The sequence below is a fragment of the Miniopterus schreibersii genome, assembly GCF_964146895.1.
Source record: "Miniopterus schreibersii genome assembly, chromosome: 20".
Classification (NCBI taxonomy): Eukaryota; Metazoa; Chordata; class Mammalia; order Chiroptera; family Miniopteridae; genus Miniopterus; species Miniopterus schreibersii.
Window position 1 is genome coordinate 19,064,563 of NC_138122.1, and position 22,259 is coordinate 19,086,821.

At 49.7% G+C, this 22,259-nt stretch overlaps 1 protein-coding gene across 2 annotated transcripts in view; it reads right to left on the reverse strand.

The window, feature by feature from the left end:
* SGSM1 (small G protein signaling modulator 1) overlaps nucleotides 1–22,259 on the reverse strand; it is a 51,508-nt gene that overhangs the window by 11,538 nt on the left and 17,711 nt on the right. Inside the window, exons 4-19 of one of the 2 annotated variants that reach the window (XM_081123489.1) lie at nucleotides 21,239–21,401; nucleotides 20,259–20,411; nucleotides 19,456–19,523; nucleotides 19,039–19,184; nucleotides 18,792–18,923; nucleotides 16,467–16,591; nucleotides 15,082–15,149; nucleotides 13,816–13,979; nucleotides 13,513–13,645; nucleotides 12,405–12,569; nucleotides 10,386–10,524; nucleotides 8,349–8,413; nucleotides 6,394–6,539; nucleotides 3,410–3,538; nucleotides 2,830–3,012; nucleotides 1,507–1,575 (exon numbers count right to left, since the gene is read on the reverse strand). In XM_081123489.1, coding sequence (XP_080979615.1) covers nucleotides 1,507–1,575; nucleotides 2,830–3,012; nucleotides 3,410–3,538; nucleotides 6,394–6,539; nucleotides 8,349–8,413; nucleotides 10,386–10,524; nucleotides 12,405–12,569; nucleotides 13,513–13,645; nucleotides 13,816–13,979; nucleotides 15,082–15,149; nucleotides 16,467–16,591; nucleotides 18,792–18,923; nucleotides 19,039–19,184; nucleotides 19,456–19,523; nucleotides 20,259–20,411; nucleotides 21,239–21,401 — 2,048 coding nt within the window. The remainder of the gene's footprint in view (nucleotides 1–1,506; nucleotides 1,576–2,829; nucleotides 3,013–3,409; nucleotides 3,539–6,393; nucleotides 6,540–8,348; nucleotides 8,414–10,385; nucleotides 10,525–12,404; nucleotides 12,570–13,512; nucleotides 13,646–13,815; nucleotides 13,980–15,081; nucleotides 15,150–16,466; nucleotides 16,592–18,791; nucleotides 18,924–19,038; nucleotides 19,185–19,455; nucleotides 19,524–20,258; nucleotides 20,412–21,238; nucleotides 21,402–22,259) is intronic. The other variant, XM_081123488.1, reaches the window with a different exon arrangement.

Consider the following 22,259-nt stretch of genomic DNA (forward strand, 5'->3'; position numbering starts at 1 on the left):
AGCCACGGAACATGCATCGGTGGAATACTACACAGTCAGTAAAAAGAGAGAGAACAGGATGTAATACATGCTCCCATTTGTGAAGAATAAAAAGGCGACCTGCGTGCATGAACATGCACAGAACAATCCAGAAAGCAACACGGAAGCACTGCAGAGGGATCACTTAGGAATTTAAATGGAAGGAGAATAGGTTTCATCATACAAACTTATGTGCACATAATTTAAGTAAAATATTAGTTAACAACATAAGGAACAGGCTAAACAAAGCATATTCTATCCATGTGGCTGACTATTATGGATCCATTTTCAAAAGTAGTTAGATGCACAGATGACCCTTGACCAATGTTGGGGTTAGGGGCACCGACCACCCACATAGTCAAACATCCACATATAACATTTGACTCCCCCCAAACTTCATTACTAATAGCCTGCTGTTGACCTGAAGCCTGACCGATAACATAAAGTTAACATATTTTTATATGTATTAGATACTGTGTTCTTACAATAAAGTAAGCTAGAAAAAATATATATATTTATGGTATTGTACATATTTATAAAAAAAAATCTGCATATAACTGGACCTGCACAATTCAAACCCGTGCTGTTCAAGGGTCAACTACACATCAAATACTATGGAAAAATCTCCAGAATACATCTCAAAGATTTAGTTGTGGTTCTTGGTGTCCTTAGGCTATATCCTGTCAAGGATAGACCGTACAAGACCCTGTCACTTCAAATATTTCTTCTCTGTGTGGTTATGTCACCAAGTTGGTTCACTGTTAATTTCAAATGTATCCGTTTTTTAATTTCTTTTGATTAAATTACTTTAAATTATGTAAAAAAAAAAAATTTACCTAACTCCAAAGTTAAAACTAGAAAACATGGTATATTCAGGGAAAGGTAGCTTCTTTCCCTGCCTCCACCTCCCATTGGATTATTTTCTGGTTTGTCTTTCCACTGTTTTTGAAAACAGGTGCAAATACATGCACATATTAATATTTTTTCTTTTTATACAACAAGTCTCATGCATACTTTTCGTGCTCGGCTTTTTTTTTTAATTTTGAGTAAGACTGAATTAATATTCTTTTTCATTGAGTGAAATGGAAAGTTGTTGAACAGTAAATACATATAATGGTGTTGATGTAGAAATTTTAAGACTACTAGACATTGCAACATGGTGTCTACATATTTCCGCGTGTGTGAAGTCTCACAGAGGGTCTGGAAGGATACACAGCCAACGGGTGGCAGTGCTATTTCTAGGGAGGGCAAGTGGGGGTTAAGGATGGCCCAAGCCAAATTTAGCTTTCTTTGCAGTATTTACATGTTTTTTATAGGGAAAATAGATTCATATATTACTTACGTAATTAAAAACACAATCTTTAATGCTAATATAAAAGTTAAAACAAATAAACCATGTGACCCGGAGAGGATGGGCATCCAAGTCCATTACTCCAGGCTGCAGGGAGGGTGGTGGGCAGGGAGGACGCGGGGCCTTGGGAAGGTCACCTGTGTGCTGCTGCTGGAGTCGCTCTGCAGGCGGATGTTCTGGTGGCCAGAACTGCAGCTCTGGGAAGACTAAGAGAAAAAGAGGCAGGAGGGAGCATCGTGAGGCTGCATCTTCCCGGCTCAGGGTCCCTGCCCTGAGCTCAGGAGGGGCTGCTGGGCTGGGAGTGAGGCAGCCTAGTTTTATCTCTACTCCTGACTTGAGCAAGTCCCCTCTCAAGGCCTCAGGTTCCCATCTGTAAAATCGAAGGGGTGGGAGTCTCACTTTCTGCTCCCTGGAGCCTCCCCAGAGGCCACACCACCCTCCGGGCCTCCACCTCCCACCCCTGCAAGCAGGAAGCCCCATCTTTACTGCTCTGTGCTTGACTCTGGCTAACATTTTAGTTAGACACAGAGTGACCTGTTGTATGAATGGCCTGATTTTTTACTCCCTCTCTGTATATGTGCTTTTTGCCCTGTAACTTCTACCTCCTGCCTGCTCTGATGCTACGCTTGGCCACGTGCCCTGCTTTAGCCAGTGGGATATTAGCAAAGTGGCCAGGACAGAGCCTGGATAGAGAGCTTGTGTGTGTCTCTCTTTACGATCTGCATTCACTGTGATAACATACCCAGGTTAACCTGCTGGTGGATGAGATGTGGAGCAGAGTTGAGTCATCGGGGTATGTGAGAGAGCCCCTGAAGGTCAACAAAACTTTCAGTTGAACATCAGAGCTCAGAACTGCTCTGCTGGCCCACAGACTCACGAGTAAAAGAAAATGCGTGTTGTCGGAAGCCACTGACATTTGGAGGTTGTTTGTTATGCAGTATTAGTGTGGCGATGAATGGCTGATACATCACTAGAGAATTAACTTTCTTCTCAGCTCCTGCTTTGGGCCCCTAAACTAGAGATTCTGTGAGACCAGCTATGTCTGACTTGGTCACTGAAGTATTCCTGATCTTCCAGGACATTCCTGATGGTACCTGGCATATGGCAGGTACTCAGTCAGCATTTGTTGAATAAATGAACATCTAGCACTGTGGCAGCTGCTTTACAGACACTATTTTATTTAAGCTACACACAAACCTCCCCTCTAAATGATTATTCCCATTTGACAGATGAGGAAACTGAGGCCCAGAAGTACGGGTGCTTGCCTGAGGTCCCTGAGCTAGGAAATGCTGGGGCTGGAGTTCAAACTCAGGTCTGTCAGACTCCAAAGTCGCCTTCCACCCAAAAACTAGGGGTGGGACAGAGTCTAGGCCCCAGACACCCAGGCCTACCACAGCCTGACAGAGCGGATCCTGGCCTTCACACCCCACCCTCCACTCCCTGAGGTGCCCCGCCATCACCTCATTGCTGATGGTGGAGTCCCGGTGCATCATCCGGTGCAGGTGACCATCCAGGCTGGCCCCTGAGGAGCACTTGGCCAGGGCAGCCGCGTGGGACTCCCGCTCTCTCTGCCGCACGATTGCCTCACAGCCCAGCCATTCGGACATGGTCTGTGCGTAGCAGGCATGAATCTGCTCGTCCACCTGCCAGGGCAGATGCAAGGTCACCCCAAGTGCTGGGAGCCCTGGGAAGACCAGGTGGCTCTGACCTGGGATCCTGGGCTCTGGAAACACCCATCCAACATTCATGGCATAACATCCAACCAACATTAACTGAGCACCAACTATGTGCCAGGAAGAGGGAAGGAAGGTAATAAAGAAGGTGCGAATCTACAATTATCTCAAAATAAAGTTTGTTTAAAAACAATGACATCTGTGGCTTGTGCTGTGTTTCTATTGGACAGCGCTGCCCTGGAGCTTCCCGGCTGCCCCCCAGCTCCCTGCCCCAGCTTGGGCCCAAATGGGACCAGGGCTCCCCCAGCCCCACAGTAGCAGGCTCCTTTTGTTGCCAAGGACCCCACTGCCCATCGGAGTAACCAACCTCCTTCCTTTCCGTTTCTGTCATCCCGAACTGGTAGTGGCCCAGCAGGAAGGGCCACACGGCCTTGCGGATCTCAGGCTGGATGCCCCCGTAGTAGATGAGGCGCAGCAGCTCCTGCTCCTCATAGCTCTGTGGGGGGGAGAGGAGGGAGAGCAAAGGGTTCGGTCAACAGAAATCCAGGGGCAGCCTCGGGCCCAGCAGCTCTGCTCCCCAGGCCTCCCCTTAGAGATCCTGGCATGACTGGGCAAAGCCGTAAGGACCCAATACCACTGCAAGAGCAAAACCCTGGGAAGCCCTCACCTGCCCACCAACAGGAGAACATTACGCGTGGTGTGGGAGCACCACACGCGAGCAGCAAGGGCAGGGTGTGCACCTAGGAGAACCTACACAAAAAGATGTTCACTGTGTGTTGATAAGTGGGGAAAAACCAAGATGCAGATCATGTCTAGCGTGAGCCCATTTTTGTTAAAAAGGAAAGGTGAGTGTATAATGAACTTCTACTTAATTTCCAGTCAATTTTGCATGCTGTGCTTATTTGGGAATATTACCTAGGGGTTTTTTATCTTGACCAAGTGCTAAGAAAATTGTTTTAAAGCAAATGAATCCACAGTGAACACTTGCCGCTGGTTCTGCATACACTGATAATTTTGAGGCACGCCAGGATGACTTTAACAACAGTTTGGTCTATTGGGGAGTAGATTTTTTCTCTTTCAAAATTCACTTTTAGGCAGAGGCTCTGCAGTTATAGTGAGTCAAGCTGGGGGACCAGCATGTCCTGTGTGTGTGTGCTCGTGTGTGGAGAGTGCCAATGGCTCTGTAGGGCACTGGGATCCTGTTTCCTCTCACCTCTTTATTTCACATTCCAAAATTAAAAGCTTATTTCTCATCTTAATGCTAGTCTTAGATGTATCCAGCCACAACAGCAAAACCCGCCATTCTTTTGTCCCTGTTGGGAATTTTGGTTCGTATTTCGTAGGACGGCCTTGTCAAAGCTGTTTAAAAACCAGAGAACTAACTTGTGGCTGAGGCTGTGAACCCTGCCTCAAAAATCCACGTGCTTTACTCCCAGAGTCCACAGCTGGACTCCATTCCCCAGCCTCCCTTGCAGTTAGGTGTGGCCAAGTGACAGACTTCTGATCAATGGGATGTGAGAGAGGAAGTGACATAAGGCCTTTCCAGGCCAGGGCTTTGAAGAAACAGGTGTATTCCCTTCACACGCTCCACTTCCCCTCTGCTGCCTGGAGGCAGGTGACCACGAGTCCCTGAAGGATGGTGGGGCCACAAGACTGACAGAACCCCCTGGAGGGCAGCGAGATGCCCACTCAGCAGGAATGCCCACTCAGGACTGTTAAGTGAGCAAGAAATATACCCCTGTAGTGGCGATCAACTGGAATAGCTGGGACTATTTATTAATACAGTTCGGTCTACCCTAATCCCTAACGCAAAGTGCAACCAAGAATGGTGAAAACATAGCCAACAGGTTGTGAAAGGTTTGCAAAAATGTTATATGAAAAATATTTGTTTTCAACTAATGTTTCAACCAACCTATCCCCAGACTAGTGCCTCCCAAATTCAGGAGATCACTAGAAGCATTTGGGGAACTTTGAAAAAATATAAATTCTTGGGCTCCACTCCCAGAGATGCTAAGTCAGTAAAGCTGGAGTGGAGCCCAGAAGCCCATAAATCTTTTAAACTCCTCAGGAAATGTGCACTCCATAGGCTGCCGGGATTCTGAACACCAGGACCTTTTGAGAAAGTAACTGGCATATCTATTTAAATTTTAAATGCACATCAATCTATCTTATTTCTAGGAATCTGCTCTCAAAATGAAAGCACCAGTACAGAAATAAATGTGCTTATAAAGATGTCAACTATAGCACTATTTGAAGTATTTTTTTTAAAAAAGAGGCCAGATATCTATATCATTAGGGAAAGATTTGAATTAATTATGGCCCACCCATATAGGCGGTATTATGGTTCTAACATTCAATATTTCACCTTGAGATATTAAAATACATCCTGAATATAAAAGTTGGTCACTTAAAATACAAATATAATGTCATGTCATTTAAAAAAAATACGAGTTACAGATACATTTTTATAGATACATCTATGGATGTATCAGCATAGAAAATGTATGATAGGGTCACACCAAACTAATCCTACTCAACTAATTCAGGGGATCAGAACTAGAGGAATGTAGCAGAAAGATGGTATTTTTAAAAAATGGTATTGTAAAAGCGTCTCTCCTTCAAAGTCAAACTTCAGACCAGCTCCTCTGAGCCCTTTCTGACGAGGCTTCATCTCTGCGTCCTGCCCTCCACCTGCTTAGCCCAGTTGTAGCAAAAATCCTATTAGTTTAGTGAAAATCTCCACCTTGACATCTGATCAAATCCCTCATCCCCCACCCTTGACGTACAGATCTCTGGCCTGTCTTTAGCAAGACTCCCCTACCCTTGATGGCTCCTCTTAGTAACTTTCCATCCAGTGGCCCCTCACTCTGCTCACTGGCCATAAATCAACAGCTGTCTCCGCTGCATCTGGAATGGAGCTAAGTTCTATTCTGATGCCTCTTTTGCAATAGTACTGAATAAAATCTGCCTTCACAGCCAAAATGTCAAAATGAAGATAAAATTTTAAAATTTGTATTCTATATATAAAATTTGCATTTTTCCATCGTTGAACTGCTACGGTAAGTGGGCATTCCTCCTGTAATTCAGAAAAACAATCGTTTTTGGCAAGCATGTCAAACAACCCCTCTGCTTGTCTGGATTTGAGGGCCGCTCTGTTTTTCTCAGCCTCCCTGACTCTCACCCCAAGGGGCAGAAGCAGGCGATGGCTCCTGGAACTCTCAGAAGAGGGGGGGCCTTCAGTTTGGCTATGCGAGTCCCCACAAGCAGACGGGTCTGTTCCTTAGATGACAAGATGCCCCCCACCCCCTGCAGTCTCTGTCCCACCGCAGGCAGAGCCAGGCCGAGCCTTACTGTGCTGTCCTGAAGGTACTGCTCCCAGATCCCGGCCGTCAGCCCGTGTCCAGCATCGCAGGGCACGTCTGGAGACACAATCATGTGATTGACCAGGGCTGACAGGTGGGTCCTCACGGTGGACAGGTGTCTGCAGTAGGCAAGCCCTGTGGGGGGGAGAGGGGAAGGGTCACCATCCACCATCCAATCCTCCTTGCCTAGTTTCAGAGTCTCCCAAGTGCTGTCCACAATCCTCCTGAGCCCTCGTGACCCAACGTGTTCTCGTCACCCCCTTTTTCCAGGTAAGGAAGGTTAGGCTCAGAGGGGGAAGGCACATGCTGGCTCGATTGCTAGTAGCTCTGTGACCCTGGGGAGGTCCTACCACCTTTCTCAACCTTGGTCAGGGTGCCGCCACCTCCTCTGCTGGAATCCAAGGTTTTTAATTCACAGGCTGGAGGCAGGGAAGGAGCAGGCAGGAAGGGCCTAGTGACTCTGCAGGCTCCCTGCGCCTCTGGGTGCCCCCCATCCACACCGAGAGAGGAAGACGATGGGAGAGGTGGAGCTGGACAAACACGGGCCTGGCAAGGCATAGCCGAGAAGATACTGAGGGCACCGGTTCTCTTCAAAGAATGCCTGCCAACCTTCTCCCAATCCATCCTGGGCACCTGGAGGGCACGGTGCCCGGCACACGAGAGGCACTCAGCAAATACTGGCTTGTGTTTGCTTTGACTGTGCACCTTTCTTCTGGCTCTTCCCCACCATCTCATCCTGAACTCCCAGCGAGGACCCTGAACCTTCCAGAGCCCGAGGACTCGCCTCTGCCTACGGTGATGATGACGTAATAGCTAACACTTACCCAGCACACACTATGTGCCAGGGAGCGGTCCCCTGAGTTTACATAACTTAACTCATTTAATTCTCACCATGATATAGACGGAGAAACTGAAGCACAGACCGGTTTCACCACTTGCCCAGGTCACACGGCTAGAAGTGTGGAGTTGGGATTTAAACCCAAACTGCCTGGTTCCAGAACCTGGGCTCTCAACTGCCATCATTGAGCCACATTGTGTGACGACGTCATTCAAAACCCCGCTAAACCCCCTCCCCTCCATCCAGGAAGCTCTCTGTGCCAGGCCCTGCACTGGGCACTGAGGATAGGTCATAACAGAACAGGCAAAAACCTTGATCCTGGAGAGCTCACGCTCTCGCTGCCTCTCCAGGCACTCAGGGATATGGCCTGCACTGCTATTTCGCAGGCCCATGCAGGATGTGTTAACACTTTTCTAGCATTGTGAAAATATATACGTTTTTCTCTCCCCCACCTGGGCTGAGAGGCGGGAGGACTAAAACCTGCTAAAAATCGATATAGCAGAGTGGAAAAAACAGTGCCTCTGCAGTCAGGCAGGCCTGGGTTTGAGTCCCAGCCTTGCTGCTTATTAGCTGTATGACCCTGGGCAAGTCACTTTGCTTCTCTGTGCCTTAGTTTCCTCATCTGTTAAAATGAAATACTCAGAGTACTTATGAATTTAATCTTTAAGTTCTTGGGAAGGGATCAGGCCACCTTTCTCTTCTGTTTCTGCCCATAGGAGAAGGGTACTGACAGTTACTGAGCACCTATGACGTGTGATGCTAGGTTCTAGGGTCCTTATATATGCTTTTCATTCAATCTTGAAGACGAACACTCTAAGGTGGGCACTAGGAATGCAACGGTGATTAAACCAAACCCTGGCCACCAAGGAAACCTCACTGTTCACTGCCCTCTCTTGGACCAAAGTATAATATTTATACCCAATCTGTAGATGAGGAAATTGAGGCCCAGAGAAGTTAATGTAACTTCACCAAAACCAGGCATCTAGGAAGCAGGAGCACAGGTCTAAACTCCAGAGCCAGGCTCCTCCCCCTGAAATTCATGGCATGCAGTAGGCATACAATGAATGCTCCCTGGAGATTACAATGGAAAGAAGGTCAATACGCACATCCATAGAAGGCTCTGGAAAGGATCTGGTACTTCATATTGTCACAGAGAAGCTTCAGGGGAGCCCTGCAGGTGGAGGAAAAAGGAGACACTTAGAGCAGGTCCACACACAGCCCAGGTTTCCTGGAGAGGAGACAACTGATTATCTCTAGGAGAAGATTAAAGTCAGCCAGTCAAGGGGGCTGTTGGGGGTATTATTTCTCCTAATACAGCATCACTGCCCCTTCTGCTGTCAGAGTGGGAGTCACTCCCCAGCTATGTCCCTGTGGTTTGGGCGGAGCTGATTCTAATCAGTACGTGACTTAGGCCAGAGTCACAGTGATTGGGTCAGAGGTGGTCATGTGATCCAACCTGGGTCTATGAGAATCAGCCCTGGGGTTTCCATTGGAACAACTGGGAAACAGGCACTTTCCCCTGATTAAGTTCCTGAGCCAAAGGGATATGGGGCAGGGCAGGGGCAGTGGCAGCTGGGGATCCGTTTTTACTACTGCAGAGAAGGGCCTGCCTGAGAATGAAACCATCACAGTGGCAAACAGAGGCAAGCGCCAAAGAAACAGAGAGATTCCTGTTTTGAGCATCTGGATCCAGCCATACCTGAAGCCACTGCACCTGTGGACTTTTCAATTCTATAAGCAGATTTTCCTTTTTACTTGAAGCAGCTTGAAGTGGGTTTCTGACACTTTCAGAAAGAGTTCTGACTTCTTAAGTGACCTAGCTGAGCCAAACTGAGCCCAACCAGGACACAGAGTCGGGCTGATTGCAAAGTAGATGATGCCTCAGAGATTCTCCTGGCATGGGAATTTGGGGAGGCTTTTTTGGATGAAAGAGGAGAGAGGAATAAGGCCCCAGCATTGTTGGAGAAAACAAGGATTGCTGAAGGGAATGTTGTGCATTCTTGCAAAAAACAGCGTAGAGGAAAATCATTCCAGGGGACACCCAGGAAAATCCAGGGAGACCGAGGTGGAGGCATGGCTGAAGTCCTCCAGCTGTACATGGAGGTATTAAATTTTAAAGTCACCCTTCTGTGCCCTCAGGTTGGTGAGGCTCAGACTTGCTCAGATTACATGAGAACAGCATCTCACTGACAGCTGTCAGTTGATCTGGGATGAGGAACTGAGAATCTGCTCAGGTGATGATGTTTCTGGTCCACAGAGCTTAGGAGACTTAAAAAAACTGAATCCAGCCCCACCCTTTATATTCCTACTGCTAAAGACTGACCACCCATTGGGACAGAGCCCCAGCAGGAAAAAAGGATACCATCCTCCCAGGCCAGGCCAGGCCAGGTCAGTGGGAAACAAGACCATTCCCATGAATGGGCTGAATGGTTCTTCCAAAGAGGCCAAAGCTCTACGTGCAAGGAAAGACTCGGTCTTGGGATTTAATTTTATACAATAAAATAGTGTCATTTATTGAACATTGCCATGCACCAGGTACCACATGTCAGCCACTTTAAACCATTATTTGCTTTGTCCTTACAAGAGCTTTATAAAGTAAGCATTAGTGTCCCCATTTGGTAAAGGAGCATTCTGAGGCATGCTTCTGGTTTCTGCCTTCCAGGGGCATGGGAGGACTGCACTTTCTGGCTCCTTGTGGACAGGGCCAATGAGGAATGAGTAGAAACAGGTGCCTCGTTCAGGATGGAGCATTTAATTGCTAGTTCAAGTCCACCCACGCCACCTTTCCCTAGGTCACTGTGATTGGCAATATTCAAGATGGTGGTGGCTCCATCAGCAGGGCCTTTGATGTGGAGAAAGCAGAGTCTCCAACTGACCCATAGTAGACCCATGACATGCATGACAAGTAAACCTTTGTTGTAACAGCGAGTTCTTGGGGCTGTTTGTTACTGCAACATACCTTGCTTATCCTGACTTATACATGTAAGGAAGCTCCAACAGCTAGGACTTCACAAGGGTAGGATTTAACCTAGACTAGGATTATTCCAGAGCCTCTGAAGTCAATGCAAGGCAAGTAACAGGTGTGTCCAAATCTCTGGTAAATCCTTCCAGTTCCTTCCATCCACAGCTCAAGCCCCTCATACCTCTCATGTTTGCAGCCATTGGTTGAGCCACCATCAACCGAGTCACTCTGCAAACAGGATGAGCAAGAAGATTTGTGGGTACTGGGTTGCCACAGGGACGGCAGGTTGCTCATGGAGACATCCATCAGGTCCTGGGGCACTGTGGCGGGCAGAAGGGGCAGAGGAAGAGCCCTGGTTGAGTCTATGTGGGTTACAGAAACCTCACCCAAAACAAGCAGCTCACTCCGAGGGCCAGCACAGGGATAGGAAAAGCCCCTCAATGTCACAGTAGGAAACAGCAACCCCAATCACTGTCTGACCCAAGTCCTTGAGCCCATGTGATCCAATGAAAGCCACAACCAAGATTTGGGGCCCCCCAGCAAATGGGTAGAGCTGATGCCAATGAGGAGAGAGAGAAAAAGAACAGAGAGAGAGACTAGAGCCAAGAAAACAGGCCCAATCCCAGAGCAGGAGGCCAAGCCTCACACCATGTTGTCATTCAGCTGTCCTCACGGGGCTGACGTGAAAGGAAGGGGAGCCTGCTGGGGGTCTTCTGGGGAAGGCAGATGGTCTCCAGTCTTGAGGGACAGACTCTCTGGGTGGTGAGGCAGAGGGAGCCTGACTCATCTGACGCGGCAGGGCACACAAGGGCAGGAGCCCAGCGAGCGCCCACTGATGAACATGAGGGCACCGCACTGTCCATGGTGCTGAGTCATACAGCAGCCCCACCAACCGGGTCTCGAACAAGCTGGCGACCCCCACAATCATGTGGGGGCCTGTTAAAAAGTCGTAAGCCTGTATCCCACCCCTGACCTAAGGAATTAAAACCTTCTGGTCATACAGCCCTTCAGTCTATATTTCAAAAACAGTTTTGACATAGTAGCCATGTTTGAGAGCCAAGAAGGCATGACTGATCTCCTAACTCCTGGACACTGGTGATTCCTGAACAACTGCTCCCAAGACACAGCATTTAAGTTTCCCTTATTGCTTTCCTTCCCAGCGTCATGGAAACCACAGTATCTATAATGCTGCAGAGCAACATACCAGTGACCTAAAAATCACAACTTCTACAGTTAACTTCCTGGCCTCTTGGCAGTTTGAGACAGGTGCAAGAAAAATTATGTTCTCTAGGACAGGGCTCAATAAATATTTTCTGTAAAGAGCCACGTAGAAAATATTTTTGGATGTGTGAGCCATTTGGGTGCTATGGTAACCACTCAACTCTGCTGTGTGGTGCAAAAGTAGCCATAAACAAAATGCAAACAAGTGAGCATGGGCGTGTTCTAATAAAACTTTATGGGCACTGAAGTGTGAGTTTCATATCATTTCCACCTGTCACAAAATATTATTCTGCTTTTGATTTTATTTTCAGTTATTCAAAAAATGTAAAGACCATTCTCAGCCCCTGGGCTGTGCAGAATGAGGCTGATTTGGCCTGCAGGCCATGGTTTGCCAAGGCCTATCCTAGGAAATTAAGAGGGGTGCATCTCTGCCCCTGTGTCATGTGTCTTTAAGGATGACTGCTAATACCTGGCCTCTTCCCTTGGGCTCCAAGGCAGGGGGAGTTGTGGATGTAGCCCCACTTGTCATCAGAGCTCAGTGGCTGACAGGGTCGGACCCTACCCAATGACTCAGGAGAAACCTGCCTCCAGAATGAGGTTTGGGGGGCCACCAAAAGTTACACTACTCCTTCCCAAGCAGACTCACCAATGAGCTGGCCAAGAGTGACCAGTAAGCCCCTATAAGATGTCCTAGAAAAATGGTCCCAGTCTTAGTCTCAGGGAAGCGTTGATCGGTAGTGTCCAGGTGTGGCAAACCTGCCTCTGTCCCCAGCTCCTCCCACCCTGTAGACGTCACCAATGGATCCCTTTGCTCCTGAACCTACAGCACTCCGAGCTGCAGCCTGCAGGGTACAGGCTGGACAGCATCAGGGCATCGCTTTGCCTTTCGCCTCCATCTCCACTGGGACCAAGACTCAAATGACAACATGGCAGAGGCGGCTGGCACCCAGTCCCAGGGGTGTGGGGACCCAGACATTACTGGGGGGCTGCTGCTTCGAGCCGGGCGTGGGGAGGGTGGCATCCCATCTGGCTTGTGCCCAGTGACTGCCCCTGGCCACCACCAGCACGGAGCGGCCTGCAGGAACCACCGTCCAGGCAGGGCCCACGGAGACGGGGGACGTGCCGCCCAAGGGGTCGGGAACAACTTGAGACACAAAACAAAAAGCGCCGGTGAAATGGAAGGTCTGAGGTGGGCAGCACACTGAACCAACCAGAAGAGCCAGTTCCTCGAGGCTTGAACCTTCCCCCCGCCCTCAAGTGGCCAGAGAAACCCCTCAGGGCAGACAGACCCTGAGTCTGGGAGCTGGCAGTGGTGCGGATGCTAACAGAAAGAACCTGTAACTTAATACTGATTTGTTAAACAGACATCCATATAGTGCTTAATAAATGCCAGGCCTCCTTCCAAGAACTTTTCAAATAGTAATTCACTTAATCCCAACAGCCCATGGTAATGATGATCTGAGCAGCAACGGTCCTCATTCACTAAGCATCTGTCCTGCCGCAGTCAACCAGGCAAAACGCTGGCACATATGTTATCATCTCCTGTGCTGGCGCCAAGCACTTCGCTTTCTCTCTGCTGCTTTGACTACCATTTATTGAGGGCCTACTGTGTGCAAGGCTTTATTCTATGGGCTTTACATTGATCACCACATGGTTTCATTGAATCCTTACATCATGTTGAAGTATAACAACAGCATAATAGCAGGTAATGTTTGAGTGCTCTCTCTGTGTCAAGTGCCTTATCTCATTTAATCCTTCCCAAAGCCCTATGAAATATGTGCTGTCAACATCCCCATTTTACAGATGATGAAACTAAGGCACAGAGTGTTAAAATGGCTTGCCTGAGTTCAACCAGGATTGTAGAGCCCTTGTCACTGACACTACCCCATGCCACCTGCCGGCCAGTGGCATCTTAATTATTCTCATTTGGGGGGTGCCAAACCGAGGCCACCAAGATATAAACTTCCTGATTCCAGGTCCCTTTGTTGGTCCCAGGATCAGACCTCTTGTTCTCTCTTTCCAAACGCCTAGGCCATTTTCAGGATCTGCTACGGGTGGCAGCCCGGGCCCGGGGCAGGACAGCTTACCGAACTCGGACTGCAGGCGGGGGTAGACAATCCTGAAGACGTAGTCCGTGGCTTCGTCTTCTTCTTTGTCTGAGGACGTGGACTCGGCGGAACCCTGGGGGCTTCGCTTGCGCAGTTTGGGAAATACTTTGCCCTGAAAGGACATGTTCCAGTGCACAGTCCCTGGGACACACCTGCCCCCGAACTGCATGGCCTGTGGGTCTTGACGGGGTGCGTATGAGCCCGCAAAGCCACATGGGCAAGAAGGGCCACGCCCCATGGCTGACCCCATCCCCAGCCTCCCCGGGCCCCCACATCACTCACCTTCCCCCGCTGAGACCAGAGTGGTGGGTCCAGCTGCCCGTGTGGGAGCAGCCCGTTCTCCAGGCACGAGAGGAACTGCAGGAGGTGCCCTCCCTTGGGGAAGTGGAAGGGCGGCCTCTGGATCCCGTCCTGGCTCACCAGCACCACCGTCCCGCCGCTGTCCACTGCCATGTGACCCGGCCACAGAAGACCCAGCAGGAAGTCACTAAGAGGCATGGTGACGGGGCCCTCCCGGACAACACATCCTCCCAGGCCCAGACACACGGACCCGCTCTGAGGCTCTGGGACAGGCCTGGACAGAAGGTCAGGGGCAGTTTTACCTCCCCTAAGTCCCTTTCATCCTACCTACCATGGTCATTGACTGGAAATTGTAGGACGTGGTCAAGAAGAGTGTGGGCGGCCTCCCTTCAGCCACCCACCAAAGGAAAAGGTAGCCCCAAACACCCCATGCCCCTCGAGCACCCTACAAATCCCCTGACCTATTTTTGTATGGAGGCTTTCAGGTCCACCCCTCTCAGGGCAGTACTTAACTGTTGCTAGCATGGATTGAGCACTAACTGTATGTAAGCACATTACGTTAGAGTCATCTAGTTGTAGTACTCAAAACAGAAGACATGTCTATTATTAACTATTTTACAAATATAAAACTGAGGCTCAGAGAGGTTATGTAACTTGTCAAAGGTCACACAGCTAGTAAGTGGCAGGGCCTGGATTTGAACCCAGGTCTACGTCATTAAATAAGCTTAAATGTTTCTGCACCTTGGAGGGCCACAGATCCCTTGCTTTCCAAAGCAGATAACTCTCTGCTTATTATGAATATACCTTCTTTGAGCTTTAGAGAGGAACTCTAGTTATCAATCCCAGATCTGTGGAGCACTGACTTTGGAGTGGCAAAGGCTCTGGAGCATGTCTTTGTGCCACCTGCTTCCTCACCTGTGAACTTGGAATGGCACAGTACCTATCACTGGGTGGCTGTGATGATTAAATAACAGGCATGTGGATACTCAGGACCATGCCTGGCACATCACAAGCACTCAGTAAGTACTGGCAACTAACACCATGGGTTTGATGCTGAGCCCTTAACATATGTCACTAATCCTCACAATAACCCCATGAGTAGGTGCTGGTATGACCCCCCAATGAGGGGAAACTGAGGCTCAGAGAGATGAAGTCACTTGTCTGAGGTTGCACAGGCAAGAAGAGGGTGAGGATGGGGGGCATCCAAGTGGAGTACCCCAGTCCTGTGCTCCCCATTGCAGTCCCTACCTTGCTGATGGCAGTGCAGGTAGACAATCTCCTCCAGGCGGATGGTCATGGCATAGTCCCAGTAGACGCTGGAAGAGGAGGGAAGGTTAGACTTGCAGGATATCTACCCCCCTCATCGTGGGGAAGGGACCAGGAGGCCAGAAGACCACACCCATGGGCTCCAGGACCCACCTATCCCTAGCATCTGTATCAGTCTTCCCAGACTCTATTTCCTCCTCTCGGGGTCCAATTTCCTAAGGACCCCTCCTCCTTTGCCCCAAGTCCATGTGGCTGAGGCTGACCTCACCCACACTCCACCCCAGAACTCCAGGAATGGCCACCCATTCCTGATGGAGGCGGGACCAATCAGCATATTTCACTGTTCTGGCCACAGTGATTGGCCACGGATGACCCCGTGACACAAGCAGAACCAATGAGATTCAATTACTGGATTTATTTTAGAATTACCTGGAAAGAGGGGATGGGTGGATGGCTATTAGGGCTGGGTACTCAAGTCCTATCTTTTTATTTATTTATTTATTATTTGTATTGATTTCAGAGAGAGGAAGGGAGAGGGAGAGAGAGATAGAAACAACAATGATGAGAGAGAGTCACTGATCAGCTGCCTCCTGCACGCCCCCTACTGGGGATCGAGCCCGCAACCCGGGCATGTGCCCTGACTGGGAATCAAACCGCGATCTCCTAGATCCTAGGTCCATGCTCAACCGCTGAGCTACGCCAGCTGGGCAAGTCCTACCTATTATTATGTTGGAAATTCTCACAATCAAATGTTTTTAAGAAAGCAAGACGATGTAAGAGCACAGTAAGGATCAGACGTGGACTCAGAGTAGCAAAGACTATGGCTTCTCCTCCTCACCAGCTGCCAAGACCCCCCAAGCTGATCAGGCCCCCGCACCTTGCACAGTTTGGTTCTCCCTAAAATTGTCCCTGGTTGTGTGGGAACACAGGGCATTGCAGCAGGGAATCCCCAGTCCCGTGTTTCTTTACAGCATGACGCCAAAGCTTTTGCTGAGTCTTATAAATGCCAGGATATCAGAGGAGACACAGCCGTGGACCAGATGCCCACCCACTGACGCTTTCTGCTTCCTTTTTCATTGAGTGATGGGAAAGTTGGCAGCAGGCGGGGGAATAGTTGCCATTTGTAGGCTTATGACATCTTTGTTAAGATACTTCTGGGTGGTGTTTTGGCCAGGGCTCTGCCTAACTCCCACACCCTAAGATTCTTCCAGTCAGTTCCCAGATCCTCTCAAGTCCTTGAGTTACCCATGAGGCCACCGCTGCAGGGAGGTTGGGCCAAGCAGCTATAACAGCCAGATGGAGCAATGGGTAGGGTCAGGGCACAATCTTCCCTGTGCCAAGGGGAGGGGCAGGACCTGGAGCCCTACCTCTTCTCATAGTCCAGGTCTCCCACGGACCCGTTCATTAGCTGGTTGGGCGTCCACTTCAAGGTCATGATGTCAGCCGTCTGGTGCAGGGACAAGTACCCCGGGACAGCTTCCATGTCATCTCTCTGCGGATAAAGAAGGACTCAGGCCTGCTCGTAGTGCCAAAGTCAACAGTGAACATGGTCCATTTAACTCAAGAGCCTTGGTCTTCCCCATATGCCTGCAGAGCTTCCCACCTGCTCTACTGTATCTCAAGTTGCAGCTAGGGGGGTAGAGAGGGCTGTCTCCAAGCCTCACCCATAGAGGCGACAGCCCCTCCACCGAATTCACCTTAACAACATTTGGAGACTGACCACTAACATTTACTGAGCATCTGGAATGCACTGAGCATGGCCCAGGGTCACGCACACTGTCTCGACTTAACCACCCAAGCCTGCAACCCCACCAGGGAGCATGGTTGCAGGCTTCCATCACTCTAAGGTGCGCATCTGTCTTTCACATTTTAACATACCTGAAATGAGGCTGCATCTTAGAGTCAACAGCATTTCACCACTGGGATGTGGCTGTCATTGCCTGATCTCACGCAACCTCGGTCACAGCTGCTCATATTGTCACTTCAATTAAGTTTTGTGCATGGTGGTTACTGCACGTGTGGAGCACAGGTGCTATTTTCAATGTCTTCCAAAAGATTACACTGCCATTCAGCTTTGAATCGAAAAGCTACTGTGTATGTAGAAAGCCTGGGAATGCCCACAGTTTGAGACCTTTTTGCAAATCAACAACCAAGTGCAATGCTTGCAAGAAATGCTGCACCTCCCGTGCTCTGGATCAGAGGTCAGCAAACTTTTTCTGTAAAGGGCCACATAGGGAATATTTTTGGCTTTGAGCTATACAGGCTCAGGTGCAGCCACTCAATCCTGCCACTGTAGCACGAAAGCAGCCATACACAGTAAGTAAACTAGTGGATGTGGCTGTGCTCCAATAAAACTGTATAAAAACAGGTGGAGGGCTGAATTTGACCCACGGGCTATATAGTTTGTTGATCCTTTCTCTTGATGGAACAGAAAATGATACTTGGTGGAAAAATAAGGAGATCAGATGACTCTAAAGTCCAAAAGTGACACAGAAAATTAGACCCTGAAATGTAAGTCCATTTTAGGACTATGTATTTCAATTTTATTTTCTCTTATGTATTCTTAAGAGAGTAATATATTATTTTTTTTAAATTATATCCAAATAAATCTCAAAAAGCTCTTTCAAAAAATATAAAATTTTCAAGTAGAGAGGAAAACACTGTATATAATAGCATTTTTAATGTCCTGATGGTTATGTTTTAAAAATGGTGCATCTTAAATGCACGGCTTCTTTGGTCTCAGGAAATAGGGTGTTGTACCTATTATGATGGAGATACTGAGGCTCAGATGCAGAAGTGACTTGCTCAGGGTCACCCCGTGATCGTAACTGTGACCACAGAGCTGGAGTGGCCAATGGCTCTCCCTCTGCTTCTCTCAGCTGAGCCCAAATACCACACTGACCCTAATGCTCCCGAGGAGGGGACAGCAAAGGAGATGTCCAATGAGCACAGGGGCTTCATACACCTTACTGGGCCTGTCCCAGTGCAGGGATACAGAAGGTCACTGGTAAGTGGCAGACTCTGGCACCAGTCAGCCTGAATTCAAATAAGAACTGTCCCTTACTCCGTCCATATGGGCCTTATAACAGCCCCTGCTTCAAATCAGTTGTTGTGAGGCTGAAAGGAGTTGATACAATTAAAAGCACTTAGCACAGTGCCTGACACATACAAGATGTTGACCTTGATATCCTAAGCATCTAACGCTTTGCAGGTTCCATATAAATGTTTGTTGAGTAATAACAAGAGGGAATGAATAGATAGATGGCTGAGTGCACGGGTAGATGGACAGAGGGACTGGAAAATAAATGGACAAACGGATAGATGGGTGGAAGAATATAAATACGGGCAGATGGGTGAAGGAATGGTGGGAAATGCAAGAACAGAGGGATGGTAGATTCAGAGACTGGAAGAGAAGTGACGAGCTGGCTGGCTGGCTGGAGATACGGATTGATGGATGGATGCATGGATGGATTCGATAGAAGGAAATATTGGGGCATGTAGATGAATGAATGAAGGAAATATTAGCATATGGATGAATGAATGGAGAGAAGAAGTATTAGCAAACGAATAAATAGATGGGTGAGAGGTAGATGGGTGGATGAATGAATGAGCAACCTGGAGCCAAAGGGAGTTTCTCTATAACATGGAGCGAGAGCCCCCGTGGAAGATCTGGGCCCAAGATGAGCTCTCACCGGCTGAACGAGAACGTTGTTTTTGCCGTAGAGCAGGGTGGCCCGGGAGTTCTGGTGCAGGGACTCCACATAGTCTCGGGCGGAGAGGGATGGGCGGTCATCCATGCTGCCACTCGAATGCCTCTTCTGGATCTGGTGGTGCGAGCGGAGGTAGAGGAAGAGGCCAGGAGTGACCTTCAAGGCCCTCACGCCGAGTCAGGAACTCAGCCTAACTCCCCCACAGGCTCCCACTGCCCATCCCACTCACGCAGAGGGCTGGGCGCTTGGTGGGCGAGTCCTGTCGCAGATGCGAACTGTGGATGCGGTGCCTCTGGACGAGCTCGTCGGCAGAGGGGTCGGTCCAGAAGTGATCCGCAGTCTTCATCTTGGTGTATTCGAGCGCACAGGGCCCCACTGCCGAGCAGATGGGAGCTGGCAACCCTTGGCTCTGAAAACTCCGCCCTCCCGTCTACCACCAGCTAGGCCACCCATTGCACTGCCCCTCTCCTCCAGCCAGCTGGGATGCCCCAGGGTCCTGCTAAAGCAATGCACAAGACCCTGGGAGCGAGAGACAGGGTACGGGTAAGTTTTGATGGGGGAGGCTCGGGGAAGGTGAGAGAGGCCCTTAGGAGGTGCCCTGTGAGCCGAGACAGTCAGATGAAGCTCTGTGCACCAGACCACTTACCCAACAAAGACGCAAGGATGGGGCCATCTACAGGGTCCATCAGGAGCGCTTCCTTTTCGTAGTATTTACTAGCAAGAGAGGAAAGAACATGCAGGTTTGGGTGGTGACCAGCAGGGGGTGCACAATCCACCATGGTCTGGTGGTTAAGGGCAGAGAGACTGGGTTCAATCCCCCTCTTGTCACGTGGTTACGTCTGCAAGCAGCCGCCCCATCTGCGAAATGAAGACAATAACGTATCTCATGGGGATGCTGGAAGGACTTTCGAGAGAGAAAACAGATGTAAGGCGCTGATTTTAGCACGGCGCGGGCATGTAAGTGCTTAATACACGGCTGAAATAAAACCCTTGATGAGGCAAAGGGAATAACAGTTAGAGGGCTGCTGAGGCCTGGCTGGCTCTGTCTGCTTCTACCGCATCTCCCACTTCAGACAGGAAGTCATTTAGAGGCACGGACAATACCTACGCTTCTGATATTATAGAGGCGATAAAATGCTTCTCAGAGACACTAAGCGATTCCCCCCGTGGCCACATGATTGGGAGCAGACTATGGGCTTAATCCACCAGAGAAGAAAGATCACCAAGATCTCAGGATCCTTATGCCCCACCCCAAATGCGAAGACCCTGCATTGCTACTGAAGACCCGCCTCTCCCCAAGGTCCTAAGCGAGGCTGGCTCGGATTCAAACATCCAGTCAATGCAGACGGAGGGGAAAGAGAGAAAGCTTTGCGCAGGAGGGGACAGTTCCCAAGGCTGCCAGCAGGCGGGGGCCGAGCGCGCCCAGGCGGCTGGGTCCCGCCCGCTCACCTGCTGTTTTCCACAAGGTAATGCACGATTTTGTCCAGGACCTTCTCAAACAAGGCCGTGCGGATCCACAGGTGCTTGATGGCAAGCGGGGACAGGTTGGGCAGCTTCGGCAGCTTCCGCACATTCTCCTGGAGGCCCTGCATCTGGTTTCGCCTTGGAGGCCAGTAAGAAAGGGGAAAAAGATATTCACAGAGAGACCAGCATGCAAATGGGAACAGGTTCCACCTCTCTAGGAAATGAGGAAATGGCAGCTAAAACCATATTGCTCCTGGTAAATGGGTAGAGAGTTGAAAAATAATAATAATACCCAGTGAGCGTGAAGATGTCCTAAAACAGGCAATTTCATACACTGCTGATGGGTAAGCGAGAATCCCAAACTGGTATCTCTCTCAACATCTATCTATCAATCTATCTGTCTATCTCTGCTGGAAAGGAGAGTCCTGGATTATAGATTCTTCAGTGGCTCCTGACTGCCCTTGAGAAGCAAGCTTAACATGACAAGAGCTTGTTTCTTGGGCATTTACCAGGTGCTAGACTTTCCCAGAGGCTGGGGACATAATGGGAACAACACAGGTGGAGTCACCTGTCCTCATGACTTCAGGGAAAAGGGGAGACAGACATCAATCGAGTAAATAGTAAATAAACAACTAAATGAGTAATTTCAGGTGGTGATAACCACTGGGAAGAAAATACACAAAGTGGTACGAAAGAGAAATGGAGTGAGGGATGGGGTTTACCCTTAGCTAGGGGGAGGCCTGAGTGAAGATGAGGAACCAGCCACGGAAGATGAGGGATGTGACCGGGGTGCACGACACAGCATAAGCAAAGGCCCTGGGGTGGAAAAGAGTCCGGCAGGTCTGAGGAGCAGAAAGGGGAGCGGAGAGAGTGCTGGGAGGCAGGAGCTCTCACAGAGCCCTGGGGGAGCATGGCCTGTCGGACTGGGGGACTGCTCCAGCCTGCGCCCCATGCTCGGCACTCACGCGTTCTCGATCAGCTGCTCCAGGTCCTGGACCTTGCGGCTCAGCTCGTCAGCTGGTGGGAAGCTCTTGCCCACCTTCATGAAGAGAGCCGCGATCTTGTTGCTGCGCAGGAAGCCGGCCGCCCGCCGCCGCAGTCCATGCAGGACGCAGGCCTCCACGGCCGCTGCGGGGACACAATGGTCAGCAGGCCCTGCCCTGCCCATGCTCCCCAGCCCCCGGCTCGGCTGGAGTTTCAGCCACACGGGCCTCTTGGAGAGCTGGGGGCCCCCAGAATCACAGATCTGTGACAACATCACAGGGAAAAGCATGTAGGCCTCTCCACCTCCCAGCCCCCTAGAGGGGGAGAGAGGGCAGTGGCTCACCCACACTCGGCCCAAGGTGACACCACCTGGCTGCAACTTCTCCCAGCCCCTCCAGCGGTGTGACTGGGGCAATGACTTCCCCTCCCTGAGCCCATTTCCTCATCTGTAAAATGGGGACGGGATGAACATTAACCTCCTTAGGTTGCAGTTAGAATGAGGTGGAAAAAATGCATGGAAAACACTTAGCACAGAGCCGGGGGCTTCGTGAGCGCTTTCCCACTGTTACCTATCCCTCCCCTTGATGGGGGAGGGCAGACTGGACTACGGGACTGTTGAGAGTCATCTAAGTTAAAAAGTCACATCATCATCACTATTGTGACTCCAGGAACATCTGACACTATAACAGGCTCCTGGGTGGTGTCCCCAGTCATCTGAACAGAAGCTTACGGGCTTCTCCATGGGGCCAAGATCACAAGAGGGAAACTATAGCCTGTCCTGCATGACGAGACACTCTGATTGTGAAATAAATAGCCTCTTGGGGGGAAAAAATGACACGCGTCCACCTGTATGGACACACTGATTATGAGCTGAATCCTGACTTCAGGGACACGCGAAACGCGTCTCTCTAGCCCTTAGGAATGTACAGTAAGGACCTGGCAGCGGTTATTTCTGGAGCCTTGTGAGCGTAGCTGGCACATGGAGAGAGGTCTGGGTCACAC